General features: G+C 38.0%; 1 protein-coding gene across 16 annotated transcripts in view; it reads right to left on the reverse strand.

Moving 5' to 3' along the window:
* The window catches only part of tweek (transmembrane protein KIAA1109 homolog tweek), a 120,554-nt gene that overhangs the window by 82,679 nt on the left and 11,615 nt on the right, over positions 1-26,260 (reverse strand). For 11 of the 16 annotated variants that reach the window (XM_070103204.1, XM_070103212.1, XM_070103215.1 and 8 more), the window contains exons 11-24: positions 24,915-25,065; positions 23,206-23,361; positions 21,115-21,367; positions 19,531-19,714; positions 19,088-19,216; positions 13,474-13,683; positions 12,417-12,614; positions 10,352-10,471; positions 9,160-9,402; positions 8,056-8,369; positions 6,904-7,104; positions 4,503-5,205; positions 1,782-1,969; positions 129-351 (exon numbers count right to left, since the gene is read on the reverse strand). In XM_070103204.1, coding sequence (XP_069959305.1) covers positions 129-351; positions 1,782-1,969; positions 4,503-5,205; positions 6,904-7,104; positions 8,056-8,369; positions 9,160-9,402; positions 10,352-10,471; positions 12,417-12,614; positions 13,474-13,683; positions 19,088-19,216; positions 19,531-19,714; positions 21,115-21,367; positions 23,206-23,361; positions 24,915-25,065 — 3,273 coding nt within the window. The remainder of the gene's footprint in view (positions 1-128; positions 352-1,781; positions 1,970-4,502; positions 5,206-6,903; positions 7,105-8,055; positions 8,370-9,159; positions 9,403-10,351; positions 10,472-12,416; positions 12,615-13,473; positions 13,684-19,087; positions 19,217-19,530; positions 19,715-21,114; positions 21,368-23,205; positions 23,362-24,914; positions 25,066-26,260) is intronic. The other 5 variants (XM_070103217.1, XM_070103211.1, XM_070103208.1 and 2 more) reach the window with 3 other exon arrangements.

Below are 26,260 nucleotides of genomic sequence, written 5' to 3' on the forward strand. Positions count from 1 at the left end.
TGCCGGTGGCAAGACAGTGATGGAGTGAGTGATGGTTAAAGCATTTTTTTTTTTTTTTTGGGTCACCCTGCCTTGTTGGGAAATGATCAGTGTGTTAAAAAATAGAAATGCTAAACCAAGCAGAGTACCTGGATCCTGTCTGCTTTCTTCAATGATCTTGGTGGACGATCACTCTCCCATGCTCTCCAAGACTCTGAACCAACTGAATGTATGAGTGATGCTTGGCTATGGTCAAGACATGGACTTTGTCCACTACTGCTGCAGCTGCTGCTCTTGTTGCTCATACTTTTGGAACTATTGTGTCTGTTCCTACTACAAGAGATCGACTGGCATTTATGGCCCTCTTCAACACTGGTGGTATAAAAAATACAGTAATATATTCACACATCATTACTCCAGGATTGATGGAAGCCGCAACATTCTAATGGAATTTTTTTTATATAGACAAAGAGTGACATAGTTGAGCACATGGTATTTTTCAGAAGAAAATAAGTTTCATTCTTAAATGTTATGGCTTTTAGGCTCATGCTTTAAACCTTTTTGCTGACTGTGCCACAGAACTGCACTTTTCAGTTCACTGGCATAGCCATAGCACTATGTGAAGAGCTCAGATAAGCTGTGAGCGGTAAATTTGGGCCTAGATATAAGAGAATGTGTTGATATGGTAAATATGCACCATATAAAAAAATCTTGCAGCACGCAGTGCATAAAAAACTGACCGTCTTTTAAGGTTTAAAAGAGCAACTTTGCAGTGCATTATGTATGGTTTTTATGGTTGTATTCTCAGTTTCTTAGTCTCATTTGATAGAATGGAAGATATATTACAGGAAGAGAGATGGTTTTGATTAGTTTTGGGACTGAAAATAGCTTGAAATTGAGCTCAAAGTGGTGGAAATATTTGATATTTGCCTCCGTACAAAAGTAAACAAATCACATCAAGTGTCCAATACACGTCAACTGGTGGGTCTAATATGCATTCACAAATGTACTGATATTATGTACATAATTATTACAATATAATACATAAGAATAAATCTTCCATTTTTTGTGTGAATAAAAATTGTGTGAATAAAAAATCAAAATGAAATTCATGTGTAAAGCCTTGGATTGTAACTAATGGACAGAGGAAACATTGTTTTAGTGCCAGGAAAGCCTGCACTGTTTATTCTGGACCCTATTTTGAAACTGGAATATTTTGAAATTTGTGTGAAATTGGCCAAATTACCAATTTCTCATCACTTTATTGGATAGCTGAAATAGTTGACTGGGCAATTTCTTGTGCTGAATCGCTAAAATGGTAGACATATTAGCGAAATAGCTAAGAATTTAGCCAATTGGACTCAAAGTTGGCAAACTTGCCAATGCTTAAATATCACTGACACCGCAAAATTCGTGAAAGTGCAATTTTGTCAATTCTTTCTTCAGAAAAAGATTCTTTACCATCTCATAAGAAAAAATAACAAAATTTATTTTTTAAATTCTTGGACGCTGTGGACAAGTTTCAGATTGGGGGTCTGGACAGTGAAAGGGTTAAAATCCTTATGTAGAGAGTGAAGGGGAAATGAGGGCGCATGAGGAAGCAAGTATGCGGAAGTAACCGATTTACTGCACAAATAAATCACATCAATGTACCTATCACAATACAAAAAACTAAATACTGTAATGTTATATATTAAACTAGTTTTAATACAAAAAACTAAATACTGTAATGTTATATATTAAACCAGTTTTAATACTATCGTATTCATTACACACTTGAACAAAATTACAAGTTTACTAACCTGTAATGACCATTTGAATTTATAGTGAGCATAGCTGAGTCATGGTGAGGAGTGGGTGGTGTGGATGTCTCACTTGAGTGGCAATCAGTGAGAGACTGTGGTTGCTGCTGGTCCTCTGGCACTGTAGGAAGACTCAGCTGCGAGGACACCCGTGACAACGTGCCTTCCCCATTGCCAACAATTGTCATCTGGTTTACAGATCAAAAGCAGCATTAATTATTACCCTCATAACCTTATTTTTTAAAAGAGCATACAGGTGTTTCACCTGCAGTTTGGAGAGATATGTTGTGTATCTTTATACGTATATACTTCTAAACTGTTGTATTCTGAGCACCTCTGCAAAAACAGTGATTATGTGTGAGTGTGGTGAAAGTGTTGAATGATGATGAAAGCATTTTCTTTTTGAGGATTTTCTTTCTTTTTTGGGTCACCCTGCCTCGGTGGGAGACGGCCAACTTGTTGGGGGGTGAAAAAAAAAAAAAAAAAAAAAAAAAAAAGGTGTTCCACACTTTACGAAAGTTCAACTTATGACATTTAAACTTTATGATTGTGCGATAAAACTGTAAAACTTTTTTTGTACATTACAGTATTGCAAATTTATTGATAGGATAAACTTTATTTATTTATTTAATTTTCAATGTTGGTATTTAGTTAGTAATTATTTGTTTATTTACTTATTCAGTGACAGTAGTTATTTATTTACTTATTTATTTATCATATCATATTCACATTCAACTTACGATGGGTTTGTCGGAATGTAACTCCATCATAAGCTGAGGAGCACTTTGGTACATGAGAGTTGTATGATTGGTTCAAAAGTTTTTTCTGATCTATTTATAAAGATCTATAATTAAGTGTGTGGTGTGAATATAATGCAGAGAATTCATAGTTTGGAAATTAGGAGGAAGTGTGGGATTGCCAAAACTGTTGTCCAGAGCGCTGAGGAAGGGTTGTTGAGGTGGTTCGGACATGTAGAGAGAATGGAGCGAAACAGAATGACTTCGAGAGTGTATCAGTCTGTAGTGGAAGGAAGGTGGGGTAGGGGTCGGCCTAGGAAAGGTTGGAGGGACGGGGTAAAGGAGGTTTTGTGTGAGAGGGGCTTGGACTTCCAGTAGGCATGCGTGAGCGTGTTTGATAGGAGTGAATGGAGGCAAATGGTTTTTAATACTTGACGTGCTGTTGGAGTGTGAGCAAAGTAACACTTATGAAGGGATTCAGGGAAACCGGCAGGCCGGACTTGAGTCCTGGAGATGGGAAGTACAGTGCCTGCACTCTGAAGGAGGGGTGTTAATGTTGCAGTTTAAAAACTGTAGTGTAAAGCACCCTTCTGGCAAGACAGTGATGGAGTGAATGATGGTGAAAGTTTTTCTTTTTCGGGCTACCCTGCCTTGGTGGGAATCGGCCAGTGTGCTAATATAAAAATAATAAAAAAAATAATTAAGGATAGTATTTTGAGCAGGCTTATGTGAGAATGTTAGACTGGAGTGGAAGTAAATGGCTTTTGTGACCTGACATGCTGTTGGAGTGTGACTAACACAAAATATATGAAGGGAGTCAGTTTGAGACTTAAAGGAAGGTTGAGAATGTTGCAATTCAGTGGGCCATCCGCAGTGTTATGTCAACATGCTTCTGGGAAGACAGGCATGAAATGAATGGCAGGCAATAAATGTTTCCTCTATTTTTGGGTCATCCTACCTTGCCCTATCTTGGTGGGAGACAGTCGGTGTTAAAAAAAAATTCAGCAGCCATAGACTAACCCGAATAAGAATACAAAGAGAATAGTGAAGGTGTTGATGGTAAAATATCTTAGCAAGCTGAGAGTCATGCAACTCTCTGGAAGGTAGTGTTAGTATCAGAGGTCTCATTTAATACAAAGTGATCAACTGTATCAAAGGCATATGACAGGGTAGACAGGGGAGCAATGTAGTAGGTGTTGCAAATGTATGGAATACTGGTATGATTTCGTGAGTCATGATGGCACCTTTGAGGGGACCTGACCTTGAGTTTGCCACAGCCATGCATTTGTGGTCACAGTGGGGTCCATGCTAACCTCCCTATGGTGTATAGAAATATACCTAGTTGGATGAATCTTATTACAGCTAGCTGGTCTAGTGGCTTATGCAGTGATCTGGAGTTTTACAACTCACTCGCCATCGGTTCCAACCCCACCTGTTCCTTGGTTTGTTTACAATCGTGTTATTAAAATTTCATGAGTCAATCCAAGAGGGGTAAGTGAACATGTCAGATAGGTGTGGAGGCAAGTGTTTTTTTTTTATTTGACATGCTGTTGGAGTGTGAGCAGGGTAACACTGATGAAGGGATTCAGGGAAATTGATTAGATGAACTTGAATTCTGGAGGTGGGAATGTTGCAGCTGGATAGACTATCTGAGATGTGATGTATCATGCTTCTGGCAGGGAAGTTATTGAATGAATGATGGTGCAGGTGTTTCTTCTTTATCAGGTCACCCTATCTTGGCAGGAGATGGCCAATGTCAAAAAAAAAAAAAAAAAAAAAAAAAAAAATCAACCTCAGACACTGAAATATACAGATCAATCTATTCTCTGTGATTTTATTTTCATTTGAGTTCGTACATCACATTAACAGATGTTGAGTATACACTGTGTTCCAGAAGTCACACTGCACAGATGAATAAGAGGTATGATGACTGTTAATACACTAACAGATGTTAAATACACACTGTGTATGAAAGGTTACTCACCTTACTTACCTGGTCCTCATCAGCAGAGAAGAAGGCCTCAGACTGAGTCTCACTGCCAACAGAAACAGTTCTTTGTACACTGGCCAACAGACTGTGTTGACTAGCCAGAGACTGTCTTGAATTGGACTCTCTCATCCCACTTACAGAAAGCTTGTGTCCACTAGCAGCATGGAGCGGTAGCTCTGTTTGCAATGATAGACTAGATGGCATCTTACTCTGTCGACTAGAATTTACATTGTCAGCAGATCGTCGCAGATCAGACAGGCTACCAGGTGTGGCGAGTCCCTCTGCTGCTCCTGGAACCCCCAACACAACATCTTTACTTGTGGCACGAAGAGTGCTCGAGTCCCCAGGACCTCCAGATCCCTTGGACTCTACTTCTGTTACATGAGGGTTGGAGTCGTGACTTGTAACTGACACTTCTCTATGATAGCTGTGACGGGGATTGAGTCTCTCAGCAGCATGTGTGTCAGAGGTGTGGTGGAGTGAGCTGCTTCCCCGTGATGCATGTACATCTGCTGGAGTGGCTGGAGATGCACTTTTAACATATCCTGAACTTAAAGTATACTGGTCTTTGCTGGTTCCAGTATTTGCGTCATAATGGGTGTGAGAAAGATCGCAATAAGCCCCGGCCTTGAACACCAACTGATCATCTTGTAAGATACTCTGGCCATAACCTGGACCTTCCATCGATTCATTTACTCTGAAGCAAAAGAAAGTATAGTACTGATTAAAACTAATTTTTATGAAATATCCTGACACAAAATACTAATTTTATATCTCTCTCTCTCTTTGATATAGATTTAATTTTACCTTTATTTGAAATAAAAGTAGTCTGTCTTTCTACATCATTTACCAATGAAGAATGAATGGGTATTGTACAGTGGGATCTATTTACTGATTAGCTTCAAACTCTTCCAAAATGTGAAATGAATTGTCAACTTTACAAAAAAATACTATGACCTCAATTTTAACATGTTCATGCCATTTACACTAAATTTCATTATTAACTGACTAACTTTACATTCCTGTCTCCTATCTTTTTAGTGAACAGTCATGATTTTACTGCAACTTTCACCCACTGAAGGAGACAGTTTTATACTATCATGCTTCCTCAGTCTTCATCATAATTACCCATTTTCTGGTTTAGCATCTAAAGGATCTGGTCTTTACACAGTTGCAGGGAGGAACTTTATTCAGACACTTTACCCATAAAACATGTTTTTTAAGTCTTCACTTGTTTCATAGGTGAATTGTCTCATTCAGGTTCCTCTCTGCAATTGCATCTTTTTTCTCTACCTGTCAACTTTGTGCAATTTGTCCCCATCCAGACTAGCCTTTATTTATTATTGCAATTATTGATGTTAATCTTTTCTTTATTTCTTTCACACACCGGCCGTATCCCACTGAGGCAGGGTGACCCAAAAGGAAAAACGAAAGTTTCTCCTTTTACATTTAGTATTACATACAGGAGAAGGGGTTACTAGCCCCTTGCTCCCTGCATTTTAGTTGCCTCTTACAATACGCATGGCTTACGGAGGAAGAATTCTGTTCCACTTCCTCATGGAGATATGAGGAAATAAACAAGAACAAGAACTAGTAAGAAAATAGAAGAAAACCCAGAGGGGTGTGTATATATATATGCTTGTACATGTATGTGCAGTGTGACCTAAGTGTAAGTAGAAGTAGCAAGATGTACCTGAAACCTTGCATGTTTATGAGACAGAAAAATGGACACCAGCAATCCTACCATAATGTAAAACAATTACAGGCTTTCGTTTTACACTCACTTGGCAGGACGGTAGTACCTCCCTGGGCGTTTGCTGTTTACCAACCTACTACCTAGATTGATGTTAATGTATGTTACAACTGGTTAAATCTGGTTAACAGGCATTAACCTAATAGCAACTTCAGCGAAACAGATTATGTACAGAAATCAACTAAATTTCATACAGTAATCAGCCAAGTCTGACATGAAGAAGACATGTCACCACAAACATCTGACTACATTATGAAGGAGTTATGGAAAATTAGTTTAATGTACTGATTACTATGTAGTACAGATGATAATGTCCCACCTCCTATGTCTACAATAATTTTTACATATATAATTTAATATGATCCATGGGGAACTGGAACAGAATTCTTCCTCCGTAAGCCATGCGTGTCGTAAGAGGCGACTAAAATGCTGGGAGCAAGGGGCTAGTAACCCCTTCTCCTGCATATACGTATTACTAAATTTAAAAGGAGAAACTTTCATTTTTCCTTTTGGGTCACCCCACCTCAGTGGGATACGGCTGGTTCGTTGAAAGAAAGAAGAAAGAATTTAATATGGTATTTGATTATGCATTATCCAACTTCCAAATATCAAAATTATTGCTAAGACTGAGAGTAAAATTACCTGAGGTGAGCAACATTGACACCAGAGTAAAAATCTTGTTTGCTAGGTTTGAAGAATGTTAAGCCATTCCTGTTGTTACCAAAAAAGGCACAGCCACCAACACAGCCACACTTTCCAAATACATGTGATGGCACCTTCGTGGCTTCTTGTGGCCACAGAAACCATAGCCTCTTTGTCTTCTCATCATGTAACTTCAAAAACCTAGGAAAAAAAATAATTTTAAATTCTCTTCATAGCATACAAGGGTAAACTGCCAAGTATTTATGAAGAGAGTAGGAAAAATATTTAGGACTGGTAATACTGGCAAAACAAACATTACAAGCTACAGTACAGATGTTAATACTTTTATATGTAACTAACTCATCAATAACATTAATCATGGCACCTAAGGGCTAGTGATAATGAAAGTCAGCAGGTGAAAATGAAAATAATAACAAAGAAAATGAGTAGCATAGCTATATATTACACAGCATAAGGAAAGAAGTTTGATATTTTTCACAAACATACAGGATAATGTAATTTAAAAATTTCTGCATTTGATGTGAATGTTGCCATGTACAGGAATTAGTGCCTACATTTGCAGCTCATTAAAGCAGACACAATGCAGCAATCAATGTCGTATCTGCATGCCTCTGGCAAGACAGTGATAGTGTGAATGATGGTAAAAGTGTTTCTCTTTCAGGTCACCCTACCTCAATGGGAGACAGCCAGACGGCATAGACCCATTCTCTCATATCTAGGCCCAAATTTACTGCTCACAGCTCATTTAAGTGAGCTGAGCTCATGGCATAGTACTACAGGACCGACACTACCCTCAAAGCAGTAGAATAATGGGACCAACCTCAAAAGGGTTAAAAATCACAGGAGCAGAGTTCTGCTTTTAATATTTTGCTTTCAGTGTTTAATACATCAGACCTCATTAAATAGCATGTGATTGTAGCATTTATTACAACAAAATGCTCTGAGCAATGCCACGCTAAAGGAGGACCTGCCACACTGTAAAAGTGCGAGTTTCAACAGAGGAGACAGCACACAAGTGACCTAATTATCTTGTGTAGCATCAACTAATGTGGCAAGACAAATTCAGTGTTTGCTTATTGCCCACACTAGTGAAGACTGTACATAAGGGACTTAGCAACCTCCTGTACATACTTGTGTTGTATGAGTTGCATGTCATGGTGAAGAACATCCATGCTGGTGGCAGCATCCACATACACAGGGCCAAGTGTAATTGCTGCTGCCTCCAACCATACGTCATCAGAGTACACATCTGTTAACCCTGGGCAGCCAGCACCACTTGCCGATGTGCCACACATAGACGCTGCCTCTCCTCGGCCAGCGCCCTCCTTGAGTCCATCTTGGGCACATATATAATTTCTTGCATTGATGTTCTGAATATGGGCGGTGATACCAGACCTTGTGTGCTGGCCATGAAGGTTACATGTTGCCACTCGGATTGGGTAGATCTGAAAAAAAAAAAAGAATCTTCAACATTTATTTACTCCGTTAGTGCTATTTACCTAGACAATTTAATATTTATTTCAATTTTTAAATAAACATGCTCCTATTTTTGTATAAGCTCCCCTGCAAATCTTACTGAGCAGATGCAAGATAAAAAAAAAAAAGTGTTTCATACGACACAGCACTCACCATCATGTAAGAACTAAACTGAAAGATACAGTCATCCCTTGGTATCCACAAGGGATTGGCTCCAGGGTCCCCTGTAATCACTAAGGTTAAATCACTTGTAAACAGTTTTTAAAACTGTTTATTACTTTACAATGAATGATGACCATCTTTGTCTATATATTTTTTATACTGTATCTCATTCCCTGCAGAAACTTCCTTTAAAGTTGGAACAGTAAAAATATCCGAGTGTCTTTACAAGGACAAAGACGAACTTCAGAAAGCTATGGATGTTTACACTCAGGTAATTTGAGGTAAGCATGAAGAAATATTATCATATACAGTCCCGCCTCACTTAATGATGGAGTTCTGTTCCTAAGAGTAGGTCAGTAAACGAACTGGTCGTTAAGCAAGGCGCTTACTATACTGGTAGAGGGTTTGCGTGAATTATCTTTGATATTGTTTTACTGTCACCTTTGCATTATTTATTTATAACATTTTTAGTATATTTTTAAATGTTTATACAATAAATTGTTGCACTAGTTGCACATGTCTCCTTTTACCTAAAGTATGATCATGTCTCGCTAAAACACAACATTTGTATTGTACACAGCACAAGCACAAACTTACTTCAATGCTAAGGATGGTGCCACTTTCCACAAGGTTAAGACAGAGGCCATCAACAGAAGTTCGTACCATCTTGTACTTTATGACGTCGGTTGTAGGGCAGAAGTGCTCGGCGACAGTGTGAGGGCACTGTGGCTGTGGAGTGCCATGGTAACAGAACATGTGTGGTCGTGGATGTCTCAGACTGTTCTCCAAGTCTTCAACAGTGAATATAAAAGCTTCCAGTGATGTTATTACATTTTGTAGCTGTAGAGAAGAAAAAGTCACTTGATACTCAGCCAAGTTAGCATGCAACATTAACCATTTTTTTTTATTTCAGCACAATACAATGTTTGTACAGAGATGGGTGACATTTAGGTGTGTATAGAGAAAGCCCAGTGTTATGCAGAGCATTTCAGGCAAACTTAAGCCTAGTTTAAGTCTAAAATGGAAATAATTGCTTGCTTATATATACAGTCTCCAAGGGGCTCTTGCCCTTTTCTTTGTTTTATCAATTCGCAGATTCAGTAACTTTTCTATCTTATTTAGCTACACTGAACTCTGACACTATTTTCAGCAGGTTACAATCTTTGCCTGTTACTCGATTCTTTCATACTTTAATCTCATAACATCAATATTTTTGCACAATGTCAAAATTTTTGGTTATACTCTGAATCTCACTGCAAGAAAGTTACAAACATTATGGCTCATTATAGGAGGGCTTACTGCAAATATATTAGGAAATGACTTTTATAGAATATCATTAACCTTACGTTAGTATGTAATAGCAGAAATTTGTTCACTTTACTCCAATCTACAAGCATGAATAAGATCAAAAAATATGTTTCAAGCACCCAACTAAAGTAATGATATCTGATAATTTTGATGGTATCAGTATCAATAGGCATTGCTTAATTTTGATGGTAATGATATCAACCTAAAATTGAGTATTGGCATTCGTATCTGCAAAACTTTGGTATTATGCCATTCCTACATACAACTGTACTCTGTATGGTAAAAAATAAAAATCATACATATCAAATAAGCAGTAATGAGGAAAAATAAATGATCGTGAGTGAGAACTGTATTTTCCTTCACCTTTGGTAGTGCTTTTTATAGACAAAAAAATTACCCAGCAGATACATACTGGTTAGAAAAGCTGTTAGTTGAAGGTACCGTTGTCTATGATACATAAATAACAACTGGTTCGACAAACCTGTGGTGTTGTAAGTTTGCCACTCAGAGTACCGATGGTTAACTCAACGAGCCAAGCATACTCAAGAGTCTCCTCATCCAGGTTACGTTCCTCAGAACTGAACATGGCGTGACCCCGCATCTACAGACAACAAGGAAATATGTTTACATCTCAAAAAAAAAAAAAATTATAGTGCAGAAAATTTTCATTTTCATTTTTTCATTTTCAAGCAGGGTGGCTCACATAGATTTCTCCACAAACATTACTAATTGCATACACATTTACAATTTCAGAGAGTTAGGAGTTCAAAGAATGAAGGAGCTGATGAGGAATGATAATGATTAATTACCAATTTTAGTTGATGAGTATATACACTGGCACCTGAACTATATGGAAGGCAGCTGTTGCAATATACATCAACATGTACATCTTCACCCCTCCTTCATTCTGAAGGAGGGGTGAAGATATGCTGCAGTTCCTGATTATTATTATTATTATAATCAAGGGGGAAGCGCTAAACCCAGAGGATTATACAGCGCCTGGGGGGGGGGGATGTGGAAGGCATTCAGGCTTAATTCGGGGAACTGGAGCACAGATCCAATTCCCTAAATCAAGAGCCCCTCACCAACATCAAGGAACCTTCCTTGAGGGGTGCAGTTCCTGAACTGTAGTATCGGCATGCCTCTGGCAAGACAGTGATGGAGTGAATGATGATGAAAGTGTTTCTTCTTTTTTTCTGGGTCATCGTGTCTCAGTGGGAATGGCCGAGGTGTTAAAAAAAATTACTAGGAACAAACAGGTTTCGTTCTGGCAAACCAGAAAACATTAATATCTGGTAATCTGACCGTTTGCTTTCATTACATTTTTAGTCCTTTCGGTTTGGTACATGATCAGCAACAAACTTTTTCTTTAGTTCATGCCAAAGATTTTTTTTTTTTTTTGGCAGAAACTGTGTGTGGGAAATTACAATTAGATCACTAACTGTGAAGAGAGAGCTTGAGAAATTCATGCAGTTATATCTGCCAAGATGACTAATCAGGGTAAACAACAGATAGGTTATCCAGAACAATTTAGCAGAGGGAAAAAAATAACAATGTTTCAGTCTGATAGATCCTCTCTTAAGTGCAGTTTATTTGTGTATTGCTCCAGCCACTGTACTGTGACTTTCTATTTTTGATATTCAAGAGCGACAGCATGATCATAACCTCTAGAAAACGGATGTGCTTTCAACTGAGACTGGAAAACGCAAAAATTGCTGACTCTTGACAGACACTGGCAACCTGTTGACACTCTAGGAGCTACAAAGGAAAGGCAAAGACTGCTGACTCTTGACAGACACTGGCAACCTGTTGACACTCTAGGAGCTACAAAGGAAAGGCAAAGACTGCTGACTCTTGACAGACACTGGCAACCTGTTGACACTCTAGGAGCTACATAAGGAAAGGCAAAGATTGCTGACTCTTGACAGACACTGGCAACCAGTTGAACACTCTAGGAGCTACATAAGGAAAGAATCTTCCTGCAAATGATTTCTCCTCATCAGCACACAGCTCAGTCAGTCTAGAGAAGAAGAGGCAATTCTCAGACACATCCCCGAGCCCATTGTATAAGGTGTAAACATATCAGCATGATACTGGGTTCCTTAAAATTGACCATGTAGATGATGATTCTTAGAATAATAATTAAAAGTAGGTGAGAAATACAATACCCAAAATTTGAAAAAAAGTATCGTATACAATAAAGTAATCAATCCCAGTGAATATCAAAACTTCGGGGGCCCAGTCCCTGGACCCATTACGTACCTCTGTAATCTGTAAATACCTTTGTAACTTGTCATGATTGTGACCAGACTTACCTGGAGTTCATTACCTTTGTAAATTGTGAGTTCATTACCTTTGTAAATTGTGAGTTCATTACCTTTGTAAATTGTGAGTTCATTACCTCTGTAACTTGCTCAGCTATCAAAACTTTGGAGTCCAGTCCCTGGACCAATTATGTACCTCTGTAATCTTTTGACTACCGCCCACAGGATGGGTATGGGGTGCATAATAAACATATTAAACTAACCAGTGAATATGATAAGTACCTGCAAGCCAGATAACATAAGAAACCCAGTTTGAAGGTGCTGATGAGCTGGCGGTCTGGAGTGGCTGGTGTCAGAAGTGATGAGGATGAGAGGTGACACCACTACCTGTAGCATTGTCTCCATGTACCTCTTATCCATCTCAAATACCAGCCGGTCCAGTGCTACTGTTGGACATGCTGGATCATTCTCAGTACAGTCCTGAAGCAAGAATAACAGCCCTCTTCTTAGGAATTAAAAGTGTAAATAACTTGGGCCAAGCAGCAAGAGGAGAATCCCAATAAAACTCTTAAGATCATTTAAAATGTTGTGCATTAATACTCTGCAAAGTATTTATTTTGAACATAAATATTATCAATCCAATACAGGTGTTCCTCGACTTACGATGGGACTATGTTCCAACAAATCCATCATAAGTTGAAAACATTATAAGTCAAATATGAATATGATATGCTAAATAAATAAATAAATAAATAACTACTGTCACAGAATAAGTAAATAAACAAATAGTTATTGTAACTAAATATCAGTACTGAAAAGTAAATAAATGAATACAAGTTATGGACTTGTCAGATTCATACTGGGTAATTATCTTAAGTTTCGTCTCCAAAGTAATTGATTTTGCACCATTGCAAAGTAGAAATATCCTGTATTTACTGAAATAGTAAAGCCTATTGTTGCCTAGTACTAGATTTATAATTCATTCTTGGATTATGGAAAAGTTCATTTAAAACATTACCATTATCCTCGACACTTTAATTTTTTCCACACATCTTCATAACTAATAAAAAATAGTTGGATACAATGATAAAAATTAATGCAATAATAAAAAACTTTTACAATGCAATATATGATGAATCTCAAGCTCATCTTTGAGCAAGTATCCCCATCCTGGTGGAACTCACATCTGACATAGAATATCAAGAAAACAAACAAAGTGCAGAGATTTGCAACAAGATTAGTCCTGGAACTAAGATGAATACACCATAGAAAACTACAAGAGCTGAACCTGATGATGATATAAGAGGCTAGAACAACTAAGGGAGACATGACTACTTACCTTAACCAGGTGACCAAGAACATTTCTTATATCAATATTAACAGTGACCCTAAACTGGCGATATTTGCGACAGTCAAACTCTGGCTTCTTTTCTTCGACCAGACTGTTGGATTTGGATTCCTCGTGTTGACTCAGCTCAGCTGGAGCGTCTTCCTCTATATGTGTCTGGTTCATATCAGTGAACTTCTGATCTTCACCAAAAATATTTTCCTATAAGATAAAAGATATAGTTCAATACAGCTTTTTCATCACTGAAGTATTGTACCATGATACTGAAGTATTGTACCATGATACTGAAGCACTGTACCATGATACTGAAGTACTGTACCATGATACTGAAGTACTGTACCATGATACTGAAGTATTGTACCATGATACTGAAGCACTGTACCATGATACTGAAGTATTGTACCATGATACTGAAGCACTGTACCATGATACTGAAGTACTGTACCATGATACTGAAGTACTGTACCATGATACTGAAGTACTGTACCATGATACTGAAGTATTGTACCATGATACTGAAGCACTGTACCATGATACTGAAGTATTGTACCATGATACTGAAGTACTGTACCATGATACTGAAGTATTGTACCATGATACAGAAGCACTGTACCATGATACTGAAGTATTGTACCATGATACTGAAGTATTGTACCATGATACTGAAGCACTGTACCATGATACTGAAGTATTGTACCATGATACTGAAGTACTGTACCATGATACTGAAGCACTGTACCATGATACTGAAGTATTGTACCATGATACTGAAGCACTGTACCATGATACTGAAGTACTGTACCATGATACAGAAGTACTGTACCATGATACTGAAGTACTGTACCATGATACTGAAGTACTGTACCATGATACTGAAGTATTGTACCATGATACTGAAGTACTGTACCATGATACTGAAGTATTGTACCATGATACTGAAGTATTGTACCATGATACTGAAGCACTGTACCATGATACAGAAGTACTGTACCATGATACTGAAGTATTGTACCATGATACTGAAGCACTGTACCATGATACAGAAGTACTGTACCATGATACTGAAGCACTGTACCATGATACTGAAGCACTGTACCATGATACTGAAGTACTGTACCATGATACTGAAGTACTGTACCATGATACTGAAGTATTGTACCATGATACTGAAGCACTGTACCATGATACTGAAGTATTGTACCATGATACTGAAGCACTGTACCATGATACTGAAGTACTGTACCATGATACTGAAGTACTGTACCATGATACTGAAGCACTGTACCATGATACTGAAGTACTGTACCATGATACTGAAGTACTGTACCATGATACTGAAGTATTGTACCATGATACTGAAGCACTGTACCATGATACTGAAGTATTGTACCATGATACTGAAGCACTGTACCATGATACTGAAGTACTGTACCATGATACTGAAGTACTGTACCATGATACTGAAGTACTGTACCATGATACTGAAGTATTGTACCATGATACTGAAGCACTGTACCATGATACTGAAGTATTGTACCATGATACTGAAGTACTGTACCATGATACTGAAGTATTGTACCATGATACAGAAGCACTGTACCATGATACTGAAGTATTGTACCATGATACTGAAGTATTGTACCATGATACTGAAGCACTGTACCATGATACTGAAGTATTGTACCATGATACTGAAGTACTGTACCATGATACTGAAGCACTGTACCATGATACTGAAGTATTGTACCATGATACTGAAGCACTGTACCATGATACTGAAGTACTGTACCATGATACAGAAGTACTGTACCATGATACTGAAGTACTGTACCATGATACTGAAGTACTGTACCATGATACTGAAGTATTGTACCATGATACTGAAGTACTGTACCATGATACTGAAGTATTGTACCATGATACTGAAGTATTGTACCATGATACTGAAGCACTGTACCATGATACAGAAGTACTGTACCATGATACTGAAGTATTGTACCATGATACTGAAGCACTGTACCATGATACAGAAGTACTGTACCATGATACTGAAGCACTGTACCATGATACTGAAGCACTGTACCATGATACTGAAGTATTGTACCATGATACTGAAGTATTGTACCATGATACTGAAGCACTGTACCATGATACTGAAGTATTGTACCATGATACTGAAGTACTGTACCATGATACAGAAGTACTGTACCATGATACTGAAGTATTGTACCATGATACTGAAGCACTGTACCATGATACAGAAGTACTGTACCATGATACTGAAGCACTGTACCATGATACTGAAGTACTGTACCATGATACTGAAGCACTGTACCATGATACTGAAGTATTGTACCATGATACTGAAGCACTGTACCATGATACTGAAGTATTGTACCATGATACAGAAGTACTGTACCATGATACAGAAGCACTGTACCATGATACTGAAGTATTGTACCATGATACAGAAGTACTGTACCATAATACAGAAGCACTGTACCATGATACTGAAGTATTGTACCATGATACTGAAGTATTGTACCATGATACAGAAGTACTGTACCATGATACAGAAGTATTGTACCATGATACAGAAGCACTGTACCATGATACAGAAGCACTGTACCATGATACAGAAGCACTGTACCATGATACAGAAGCACTGTACCATGATACAGAAGCACTGTACCATGATACAGAAGCACTGTACCATGATACAGAAGCACTGTACCATGATACAGAAGCACTGTACCATGATACAGAAGCACTGTACCATGATACAGAAGCACTGTACCATGATACAGAAGCACTGTACCATGATACAGAAGCACTGTACCATGATACAGAAGCACTGTACCATGATACAGAAGCACTGTACCATGATACAGAAGCACTGTACCATGATACAGAAGCACTGTACCATGATACAGAAGCACTGTACCATGATACAGAAGCACTGTACCATGATACAGAAGCACTGTACCATGATACTGAAGCACTGTACCATGATACAGAAGCACTGTACCATGATACAGAAGCACTGTACCATGATACAGAAGCACTGTACCATGATACAGAAGCACTGTACCATGATACAGAAGCACTGTACCATGATACAGAAGCACTGTACCATGATACTGAAGCACTGTACCATGATACAGAAGCACTGTACCATGATACAGAAGCACTGTACCATGATACAGAAGCACTGTACCATGATACAGAAGCACTGTACCATGATAATGAAGTATTTTATCTGCTCAAAAGTTAAGCAACTTACTCTAGATTTTATTAAATAAAAAGTAGAAACAGTAGGATTACACAAACACTGAGGAGGTAAATGCAAGTTTGATTTGGCTACATGTGCAGTACAGTGGACCCCCGGTTAATGATATTATTTCATGCCAGAAGTATGTTCAGGTGCCAGTACTGACCGAATTTGTTCCCATAAGGAATATTGTGAAGTAGATTAGTCCATTTCAGACCCCCAAACATACACATACAAACGCACTTACACAAATACACTTACATAATTGGTCGCATTGGGAGGTCATCGTTAAGCGGGGGTCTGCTGTATTTGAATCTAGATTTACTTCTTCTTCTTTCACCATACCAGCCGTATCCCACCGAGGCGGGGTGGCCCAAAAGGAAAAACGAAAGTTTCTCCTTTCAAATTTAGTAATATATACAGGAGAAGGGGTTACTATCCCCTTGCTCCCGGCATTTCAGTCGCCTCTTACGACACGCATGGCTTACGGAGGAAGAATTCTGTTCCACTTCCCCATGGAGAAATCTAGATTTACATCAACATACATTTTGAAATGTGTCAACTGTAGGATGTGTAGCCCAAATAAGAATCCCACAGTATCCCTCAAATGATATTGTACTTGGTCATTAACCCGTAAACGGTCCAAGCAGATCTACGTTCACATGTGTAGTGCTACAAAAGTAGATCTACGTTTTTTTTACATATTTTCAAATATAACAAAAAAAAAAAGTAGATCAAAGTTTTTTACACATCTTCAAATGTAAAAAAACAAAAAGAAGATCAACTTTTTTTACATACTTTCAAATGTTGAAAAAACGTATATATACGTTTGGACCGTTTACGGGTTAAATAGGTGTAATAACAAAACAAAGAAGATTCAACTAAAAAAAGTAGCAAATCCATTTCTCCTTAGTTCATTCTTTAACACTGTTGAATGCTTTATATATATACAGTATACAGTATATGAGGCGCTGAATAGCAGAATAGAATAAGCACCAAATTTATACAATAAAGAAAGTGGCAGGCATGGAGAAGACTGGAGTTAAGAAGCTTAAGTTACATATTATGTTATGGGGTTCTGAACCTAACTTACAGATGCATAAGACAATTTCTACACATTCCCACTAACAGATGAAACATTAAGGAATCAATTAGTTTACTAACCCACATTATGGCTGTGGCACTGCCTGTTCTTTCCTGTTGTGTAATGCCTCATATCTAGTGCTGTTGGAGTGTGATCAAAGTAACATTTATGATGATATTCAGAAAAACTAGTTAGCCAGACTTCAAGTCCTGGAGATAGGAAGGACAGTGCCTGCACTCTGAAGGAGGGGTGGGGATGTTACAGTGATGGGGGATACAGCTGACTGTGATGTCAGCACAAATCTGGCAAAACGAATGATGGTGAATGTTTCCTTTTTAGGATCACCCTATCTTGATGGGAGACAGCTGTTGTAAAACAAATTAAAATCTTGTCTTATTAGGACATATCAGTGTGATACACAAATTACTTGGAGGTTAATCATTAGATGATCTTACTATAGGAGTATTTCATATATCTTTGCCATCCTTCTGACAATATCCACTAACATACTGTTAGACTATAATCATTCCCTAACTGTTGGTGACACCACACTCACTCTGGTAGTTTCCCTTCAAGGAGATAACTCAATTAAATACAGTGGACCCCCGCTTTATGATCAGCTCCCAATGCGACCAATTATGTAAGTGTATTTATGTAAGTGCGTTTGTACGTGTATGTTTGGGGTCTGAAATGGACTAATCTACTTCACAATATTCCTTATGGGAACAAATTCGTTCAGTACTGGCACCTGAACATACTTCTGGAATGAAATAATATCGTAAACCGGGGGTCCACCGTAATCTACTTAATGCTTTTCAAATAAGAATATAAATGATATCTGATGGGACCTTGGGACATGCCAAAGGAATTTCACATGATTTGACTGTTACATACAAATTTTATACTCTTATTACTTTAGAAAAACACTAATTGTTGAACAATCGATGCTAATCTTGTTTTTTATACCCATACTAACTCTACATCTTTCCCTCATTCAAAATTCTAATGATCTCGCTAAATGCAACTTTCTAAAATATTCTTAATTCTTGTAAAAAGTACTTAAATGATCTAATTTTGCTCTCATCTAACTTACCTATCCATGATAATCCAAAGTTTGAAACCCACGGTCACAGACAAAATTTGGGACAAACTCTCCTTCATAAAGAAGTCTTCAACACTTCAAACACATTTTCATTCACTGCTTAGCAGTGAAATAATGAACAATAATCAGGTTTTTCATGCAGAATTACCTTGAGATGTATGAACTGACGGAGAATAGATCCATATAATTTGATCTCGGATGGTTGAGTAATATGAAGATCAACACTGAAACAGTCTGGTGTCATTGATGTTGGATCAAACTGCTCAGGAGTAATGTTCTGGAGGGAAGAAAAACTCACTAGAGCTGTTGCATCATAAAAATAACACTTATAAAATTGGATGCATCTTTTTTTGGGGGGGAAAAACTAGTTATGAAAAAAGGAAACAAAAAGTCAGAACTGTTTAGCCCTCTACTCGCTATTATTCAAGACTGCTTGAGCAGTTATGATACTCTTAGTAGAGAATCCTTCTAATGTTTCATAATGCTTATGAAGTTATGTGGTTATTGTATCTCCTCTTTCTCTTTTTGTGCACAATGAGCAAGGGGCCACAGATTTTCTCTTTATAATACATTCCCTTCCACAAATCTTACCTTTATAATCTCCATGGGAGACTTCTTGCGATGAGGAGCCCTGATGGGAGAGAGCAGCAGCTCCTCCTTCTCTGGAGTGGACACATTAGCCTGAGGTGAGGGTCCTAGGGGAGGCACTGGATGGTAAGTGTAGCCTATGTCCAGCCTCAGCTCTGGCACTTGCCAACAGTCCACCCACCCAGCACTGCAACATCAAGGTCTTCCCTCAAATTATGTCATATATCTTCTTTGGGATTACTAAATTTAAAAAGAAAAACTTTCGTTTTTCTTTTTAGGTCACCATGCCTCAGTGGGATACGGCTGGTACAATACATTACAGTACATGCAGCTTTAATAATGTGTTGTGACAAAGAAAGCATTTTAAATATACACCTGGATAAACTCATCAAATTTAAAGGACAACCCTTTATTGGCCATAGAGTTCTTGTTCTTGCCATGGTCACTAGATGTAGTGAATGTCTGGTGTAATCTTTCTTTCAACGCACCAGCCGTATCCCACTGAGGTGGGGTGGCCCAAAAGGAAAAACGAAAGTTTCGCCTTTTAAATTTAGCAATATACACAGGAGAAGGGGTTACTAGCCCCTTGCTCCCAGCATTTTAGTCGCCTCTTATGACACGCATGGCTTACGGAGGAAGAATTTTGTTCCACTTCCCCATGGAGGTAAGAGGAGATAAACAAGAACAAGAACTACAAAGAAAATAGAAGAAAACCCAGAGAGGTGTGTATATATATGCTTGTACATGTATGTGGAGTGTGACCTAAGTTTAAGTAGAAGTAGCAAGATGTACCTGAAATCTTGCATGTTTATGAAACAGAAAAATGGACACCAGCAATCCTACCATCATGTAAAACAATTACAGGCTTTCATTTTACACTCACTTGGCAGGACAGTAGTACCTCCCTGGGAGGTTGCTGTCTACCAACTTACTACCTAGGGAAATATAAATACAATACTGAATAAATCAATCTTAGTTTTTTTATCAATACGTCGGCCATCTCCCACTTAGGCAGGGTGACCCAAAAAAAGAAACACTTTCACCATCATTCACACACAATCACTGTCTTTGCAGTGGTGCCCAGGTATGACAGTTTAGATGTCACTCCAAACAGCCAAAATCCCAAACCCCTCCTTGAAAGTGAAGGCATTGTACTTCCCACCTCCAGAAAACATTTAGACTGTAACTTGTGCTGGGGTCAAAACCAAACTCTGTTCCGGATGTGATACACAATACACAGGGGAGACCTCATCAGGGGTGGATCTACTATGAAACTATGAAGCTTAAGCTTCAGGGGCCCCTAATCCCAGCAGAGCCCCAGAAGTGACTTTAGTCCATATTGCTTAAAAATTTTGGGTATGAGAGAGAGATTTTAGCTGCATCACTATAACCTCGGAAAAACTTTTAAAATAGATTAGACAAAATATGAATAAGAGTGGTAGGGTGTGAGTAGAACCTGTTCAGCATAGGCCAGGCGGCCTACAGTGAACCTCTACTCTAATGTTCTTATTTACTCAATTCTTCTTTACAAGCACTGTTTGTATGTTTTAACTACTGTACTTAATATTCTCATGATACTTATCATACCTGAGTTTGCAGAATTTCCTCCATTTATCATTAGAAAATAGTTGCTTAGGTCTGTTTTCTTTGTCTACCAATTTGGCATTTCGATCCAGAGCTGTGATGATGTTGCGTGAAGTGTTGGACGGTGGAAGATAGAGACTGAGGTCTACAGCTTCAGCCAAAATTGCAAACTTGAGAAGGACCGTCTCAGGCAGAAAGTCAACGAATGGTAGACAGAATTTCAGTTCAAACAGCTCCCCACAAAAGGCAACATGTGCTGATGGAAGAAATACTATTGTTAATAAATGCATCATGGGAAGCAGCACAAAAATTTCAGAGAGATACAAGAAATATTTTAATATAAAACCAAAAAGTGTCAAAATTTTACCATAATAGTGAAGCATGTTTAATGTGAAATAGTGCTGAACTAACAAAAAAAAAATCTAAAGCTAAATAGTGACACCCAAGTAATATACAAGATTAAATAAATTACACTGCAGTAGTCAAGTGAGAAAGAAATGTTGTCAGCTGAAATCTTTAGTAAATTGTTTGTCTAATGTACGGTTTTAAATAATTATGTTATATCATGAAAAACACTTAATTCATAAGTAGCACAGCACTACATAAAACTGCAAAGCCTAAATAACAAACACTAAATACTAAAAATTACTCGTCTTTTATTTCTGCATACACCTTTCATTATTCACAATAAAGTTCCATTTTCATCTATGTCTCATTACATTGACATTCCATCATGAGCAAAAACCAAAGGAAAGTAGTATACAGGAATGAGAAACAAAACAAAAAGTGATATGGAAGGATGTCAAATAAACTAAGGATGACATGAGATGATTACAGGTGAAGGATGACTACACAGTGTTAATTCCTTAAGTTTATTAACCCGTAAGCGGTCCAAGCAGATCTACGTTCACATGTGTAGTGCTACAAAAGTAGATCTAAGTTTTTTTACATATTTTCAAATATAACAAAAAAAAAAGTTGATCAAAGTTTTTTACACATTTTCAAATGTAGAAAAACAAAAAGAAGATCTACTTTTTTTACATACTTTCAAATGTTGAAAAAACGTATATATACGTTTGGACCATTTACGGGTTAATCAAGAGAGAGCTGAGCAAGTGATTTTAGAAAGTAAACAAGAGAGAAGACACAAGAGAAAAAGTACAAAAGAGAAAGCATAACAGTGTGTCATCTTTACTGTTTTCTTACAAAAATCTTTTAACCATGTCAGACAAAAGGAAGAATTTTGCAGGAGTAACTACTATTAATGAGCACAGAGCTCATATATAGCAGCTGCAAACAAATATAATGAAAGCACAGTAAACACAAATAAAATGCAAGTGACATGAGATTGTTATTCTGGTAGGCTGAGTCATATTAATTATGTACTTAAGCTTAATACAAAAGAAGTCAAGTGTAGATTATATTTCATGCATCACCTGCAGTAACAATTCTTTTGTAATAAGGTATTAGAAATATCAGCCCACCTGTAATCACCCTATGTTACTTTCTTGCTCTAACATAAGGACTTCTGTGTTAACCACGTAACACGCTACTGCTGCTGAACTACACTCTTTTTCTCACACAATCAAAAGATTTCACTTAAAAAATAAAATAAATAGCAGAGCATATCTATCTCTCCCTCCTTCCTTCTCTCTCTCTTTTTCTTCCTATCTATCTTTCCCCAAGCCCTTAATCTCCTATAAAGATACTAGCTAATTGTTAGATGGAAAAAAAAAAATTCTGCCTAGACCTGATGATAACTAGTGCTAAGACTTGATGACTGAAGTAGTGCTAGACCTGACGACTGAACTAGTGCTAGACCTGATGACTGCTGAACTAGTACTAGACCTGATGACTGAACTAGTGCTAAGACTTGATGACTGAAGTAGTGCTAGACGTGACGACTGAACTAGTGCAAGACCTGACGACTGAACTAGTTCTAGACCTGATGACTGAACTAGTGCTAGACCTGATGAATGAACTAGTGCTAAACCTGATGATAAACTGGACCATCCTTCTCTTTATACATAACATAGATAAAAAACAGCTAAATATGTAACTGATATAAAAAGGAAGAGACAAGCCACTATTTACCGTTGGCTTGATGTTGTGAGGAACAATCCACCCAGTTGTATCCATTAGCAAGAGTAACAAGCTCGAACTGTTGAAGTTTAAGGACAAAATTCCAAGAGTATGGCACAAAGTGGAGCAAGTCAGGGGGCACACGTGTAGACCAGTCTTCAATTAAATCTGAAAATTAATTTACTGCACATAATTTGTGATTAATAAAAAATAGCATTATTTGCACATACTGCTGTTTTGAATGACATTCGACCTTCTATACTCACCATGATATCAAACTGTGTAATCAAACAATGTAACTTCACTAAATTTTTAGCTTTATGGTTTACTCAAAATGTTGTGCATAATATGGGCTTGACAAAAATTTCATACAGAGTTGTAATGTATCAAACCACACATCTTTTTTTTTCATACACTTGCCATCTCCCACTGAGGCAAAGTGACCTGAAAAAGAAGACACTTTCACCATCACTCACTCCATCACTGTCTCACCAGAGGTGCACTGATACTACAGCTCTGATGCCTCTCCAAAACTGCAAATATCCCCACCTCTCCTTCAGAGAGTAGGCATTGAACTTCCCACCTACAGGACTCAAGTCCTATTAACTGGTTTCCCCGAATCCCTTCATAAATATTAGCTTGCTCACACTCCAACAGCACATCAGATCACAAAAACTACTTGCCTCCATTCACCCCTATCTAATATGCTCACACATGCCTGAGGGATGTCCAAACCCACCGCATACAAAACCTCTTTTACCCCCTCTCGCCAACCTTCCCTAAGCTGCCTCCCCTTCACTACACATTTATACATCTTCCAAGTCATCCTACAAACATTATATACAATCACATATAACTTACACAGCATGTATTTAATGGAGTAGGGAATACAATAGTTTTTTAATTTGATAAGTCCCCAGGCCAATCTCTTATCACTTTAAAATTGCTGGCAATGTGTAATGTTTGTGGTACCAAGTGATGGTTGTTGGTCACTTGGCACACCCATGCACCACAGATAATAATGTTTGTGGTACCAAGTGATGGTTGTTGGTCACTTGGCACACCCATGCACCACAGATAATAATGTTTGTGGTACCAAGTGATGGTTGTTGGTCACTTGGCACACCCATGCACCACAGATAATAATGTTTGTGGTACCAAGTGATGGTTGTTGGTCACTTGGCACACCCATGCACCACAGATAATAATGTTTGTGGTACCAAGTGATGGTTGTTGGTCACTTGGCACACCCATGCACCACAGATAATAATGTTTGTGGTACCAAGTGATGGTTGTTGGTCACTTGGCACACCCATGCACCACAGATAATAATGTTTGTGGTACCAAGTGATGGTTGTTGGTCACTTGGCACACCCATGCACCCCAGATAATAATGTTTGTGGTACCAAGTGATGGTTGTTGGTCACTTGGCACACCCATGCACCCCAGATAATAATGTTTGTGGTACCAAGTGATGGTTGTTGGTCACTTGGCACACCCATGCACCACAGATAAATACACAAATAACCTGCACAGAGCAGAAAAGAAGTTTATGATGACATCAAAAGCTTATTTCTCTTATGTACAGGTTATTGTGTATTGTTCCAATCACGGTTATTTGTGTATCGTGCCTTTTTTTTCGCCATAGACAAAAATAGTAATGACTCCTGTATATTACGAAAAGCCTTATACACTGATACGACATGGTAGTGGTGTTTCACCTTGAAAGAATTCTTTATGTGCATAGAGGAAGTGGTAAGTTGCTTTGCTACTGCTCAACTGCATATTCCAAGTCTGGTGGTGGTTCCACACACGAGGATAGCGGATGCTCACCCCGTAGTCCAGGGTCTCGGCTTCGAGCAGGCTACGGTACTGTGGAGAAATAAGAAATGTAAAATACTAATAACTATTTTATGTACAGAACAGTGAGGTAATAACTAAGGGAGTTTCAGTCACATGCTGGTGACAGTAAGAGCCTTTATGAGGCTTTAGCATTCAGAAGTAATGTGTGTGCATGTAAGATTGGGGTAAGTGAAGACTAGTGGTTTTCAGGGATTTTATGTATCATTTGTGAAGGGATTTATGCAAGGATTCAATAACGTTAGCATAGGCACCACTGTGACCACAAATGCAAGTTTTTACAGACGAATCTCCAGCTAGCGTGGCTGTGACAAACTCTAGCTCAAGTCCCCTCAATGCCGTCAACATGACTCATGAAATCGTAATGACACGATTGCAAACAAACCATACCACGGGCGGGATTGAGCCCGCGGTCAGAGAGTCTCAAAACTCCAGACCATCGCGTTAGCCACTGGACCAGCTAGTCTGGAGTTTTGAGACTCTTTGACCACGGGTTCAATCCCACCCGTTGTATGGTTTGTTTGCAATCGTGTCATTTCGATTTCGTGAGTCATGTTGACGGCATTGAGGGGACTTGAGCTAGAGTTCGTCATGGCCACGCTAGCTGGAGATTCGTCTGTAAAAAGATTCAATAACATTTTGTTATCTGGATTTGAGTTCTGTGCAACACTTGCACTTCAGAGGGTCATTTCAATTGTGATGTCTGTGCACTTCTGGTAAGACTTGCCGCAAATGTTGTGTAATATGGGCTTGTCAAAATTTTTTTTTTTTTTTTTAACATATCGGCCATTTCCCACCGAGGAAGGGTGACCCAAAAAAAGAAGAAACACTTTCATCATCACTCACTCCATTACTTTCTTGCCAGAGGCATGCCAATAATACAGTTCAAAACTGTAACATCATATATGTTAGTGTATTTAAAATGTAATTTTTCTCACTTATGTTGCATATATTATTAATTTTTATGAATAAATATCTAAATAAAAAAATTTTTCTTTATTTTTGTGTTTTTTCTTTCTTTTGGGTCACCCTGCCTCAGTGCAAACAGCCGATGTTAAAAAAAAAAATCTAAATCTATAGCAATTTACTAAATGACTTTTTTTTTTTAGTTTATGAACTAATAAGAAATCAAACAAATTTTCATTTGATGTTTTCCACTGATATTGTAGAATGGAGCATCACCTTTACAAGTAGAGTTGATTTTAAC

The sequence above is a fragment of the Cherax quadricarinatus genome, chromosome 84 (genome assembly GCF_038502225.1).
Source record: "Cherax quadricarinatus isolate ZL_2023a chromosome 84, ASM3850222v1, whole genome shotgun sequence".
Taxonomy (NCBI): domain Eukaryota; kingdom Metazoa; phylum Arthropoda; class Malacostraca; order Decapoda; family Parastacidae; genus Cherax; species Cherax quadricarinatus.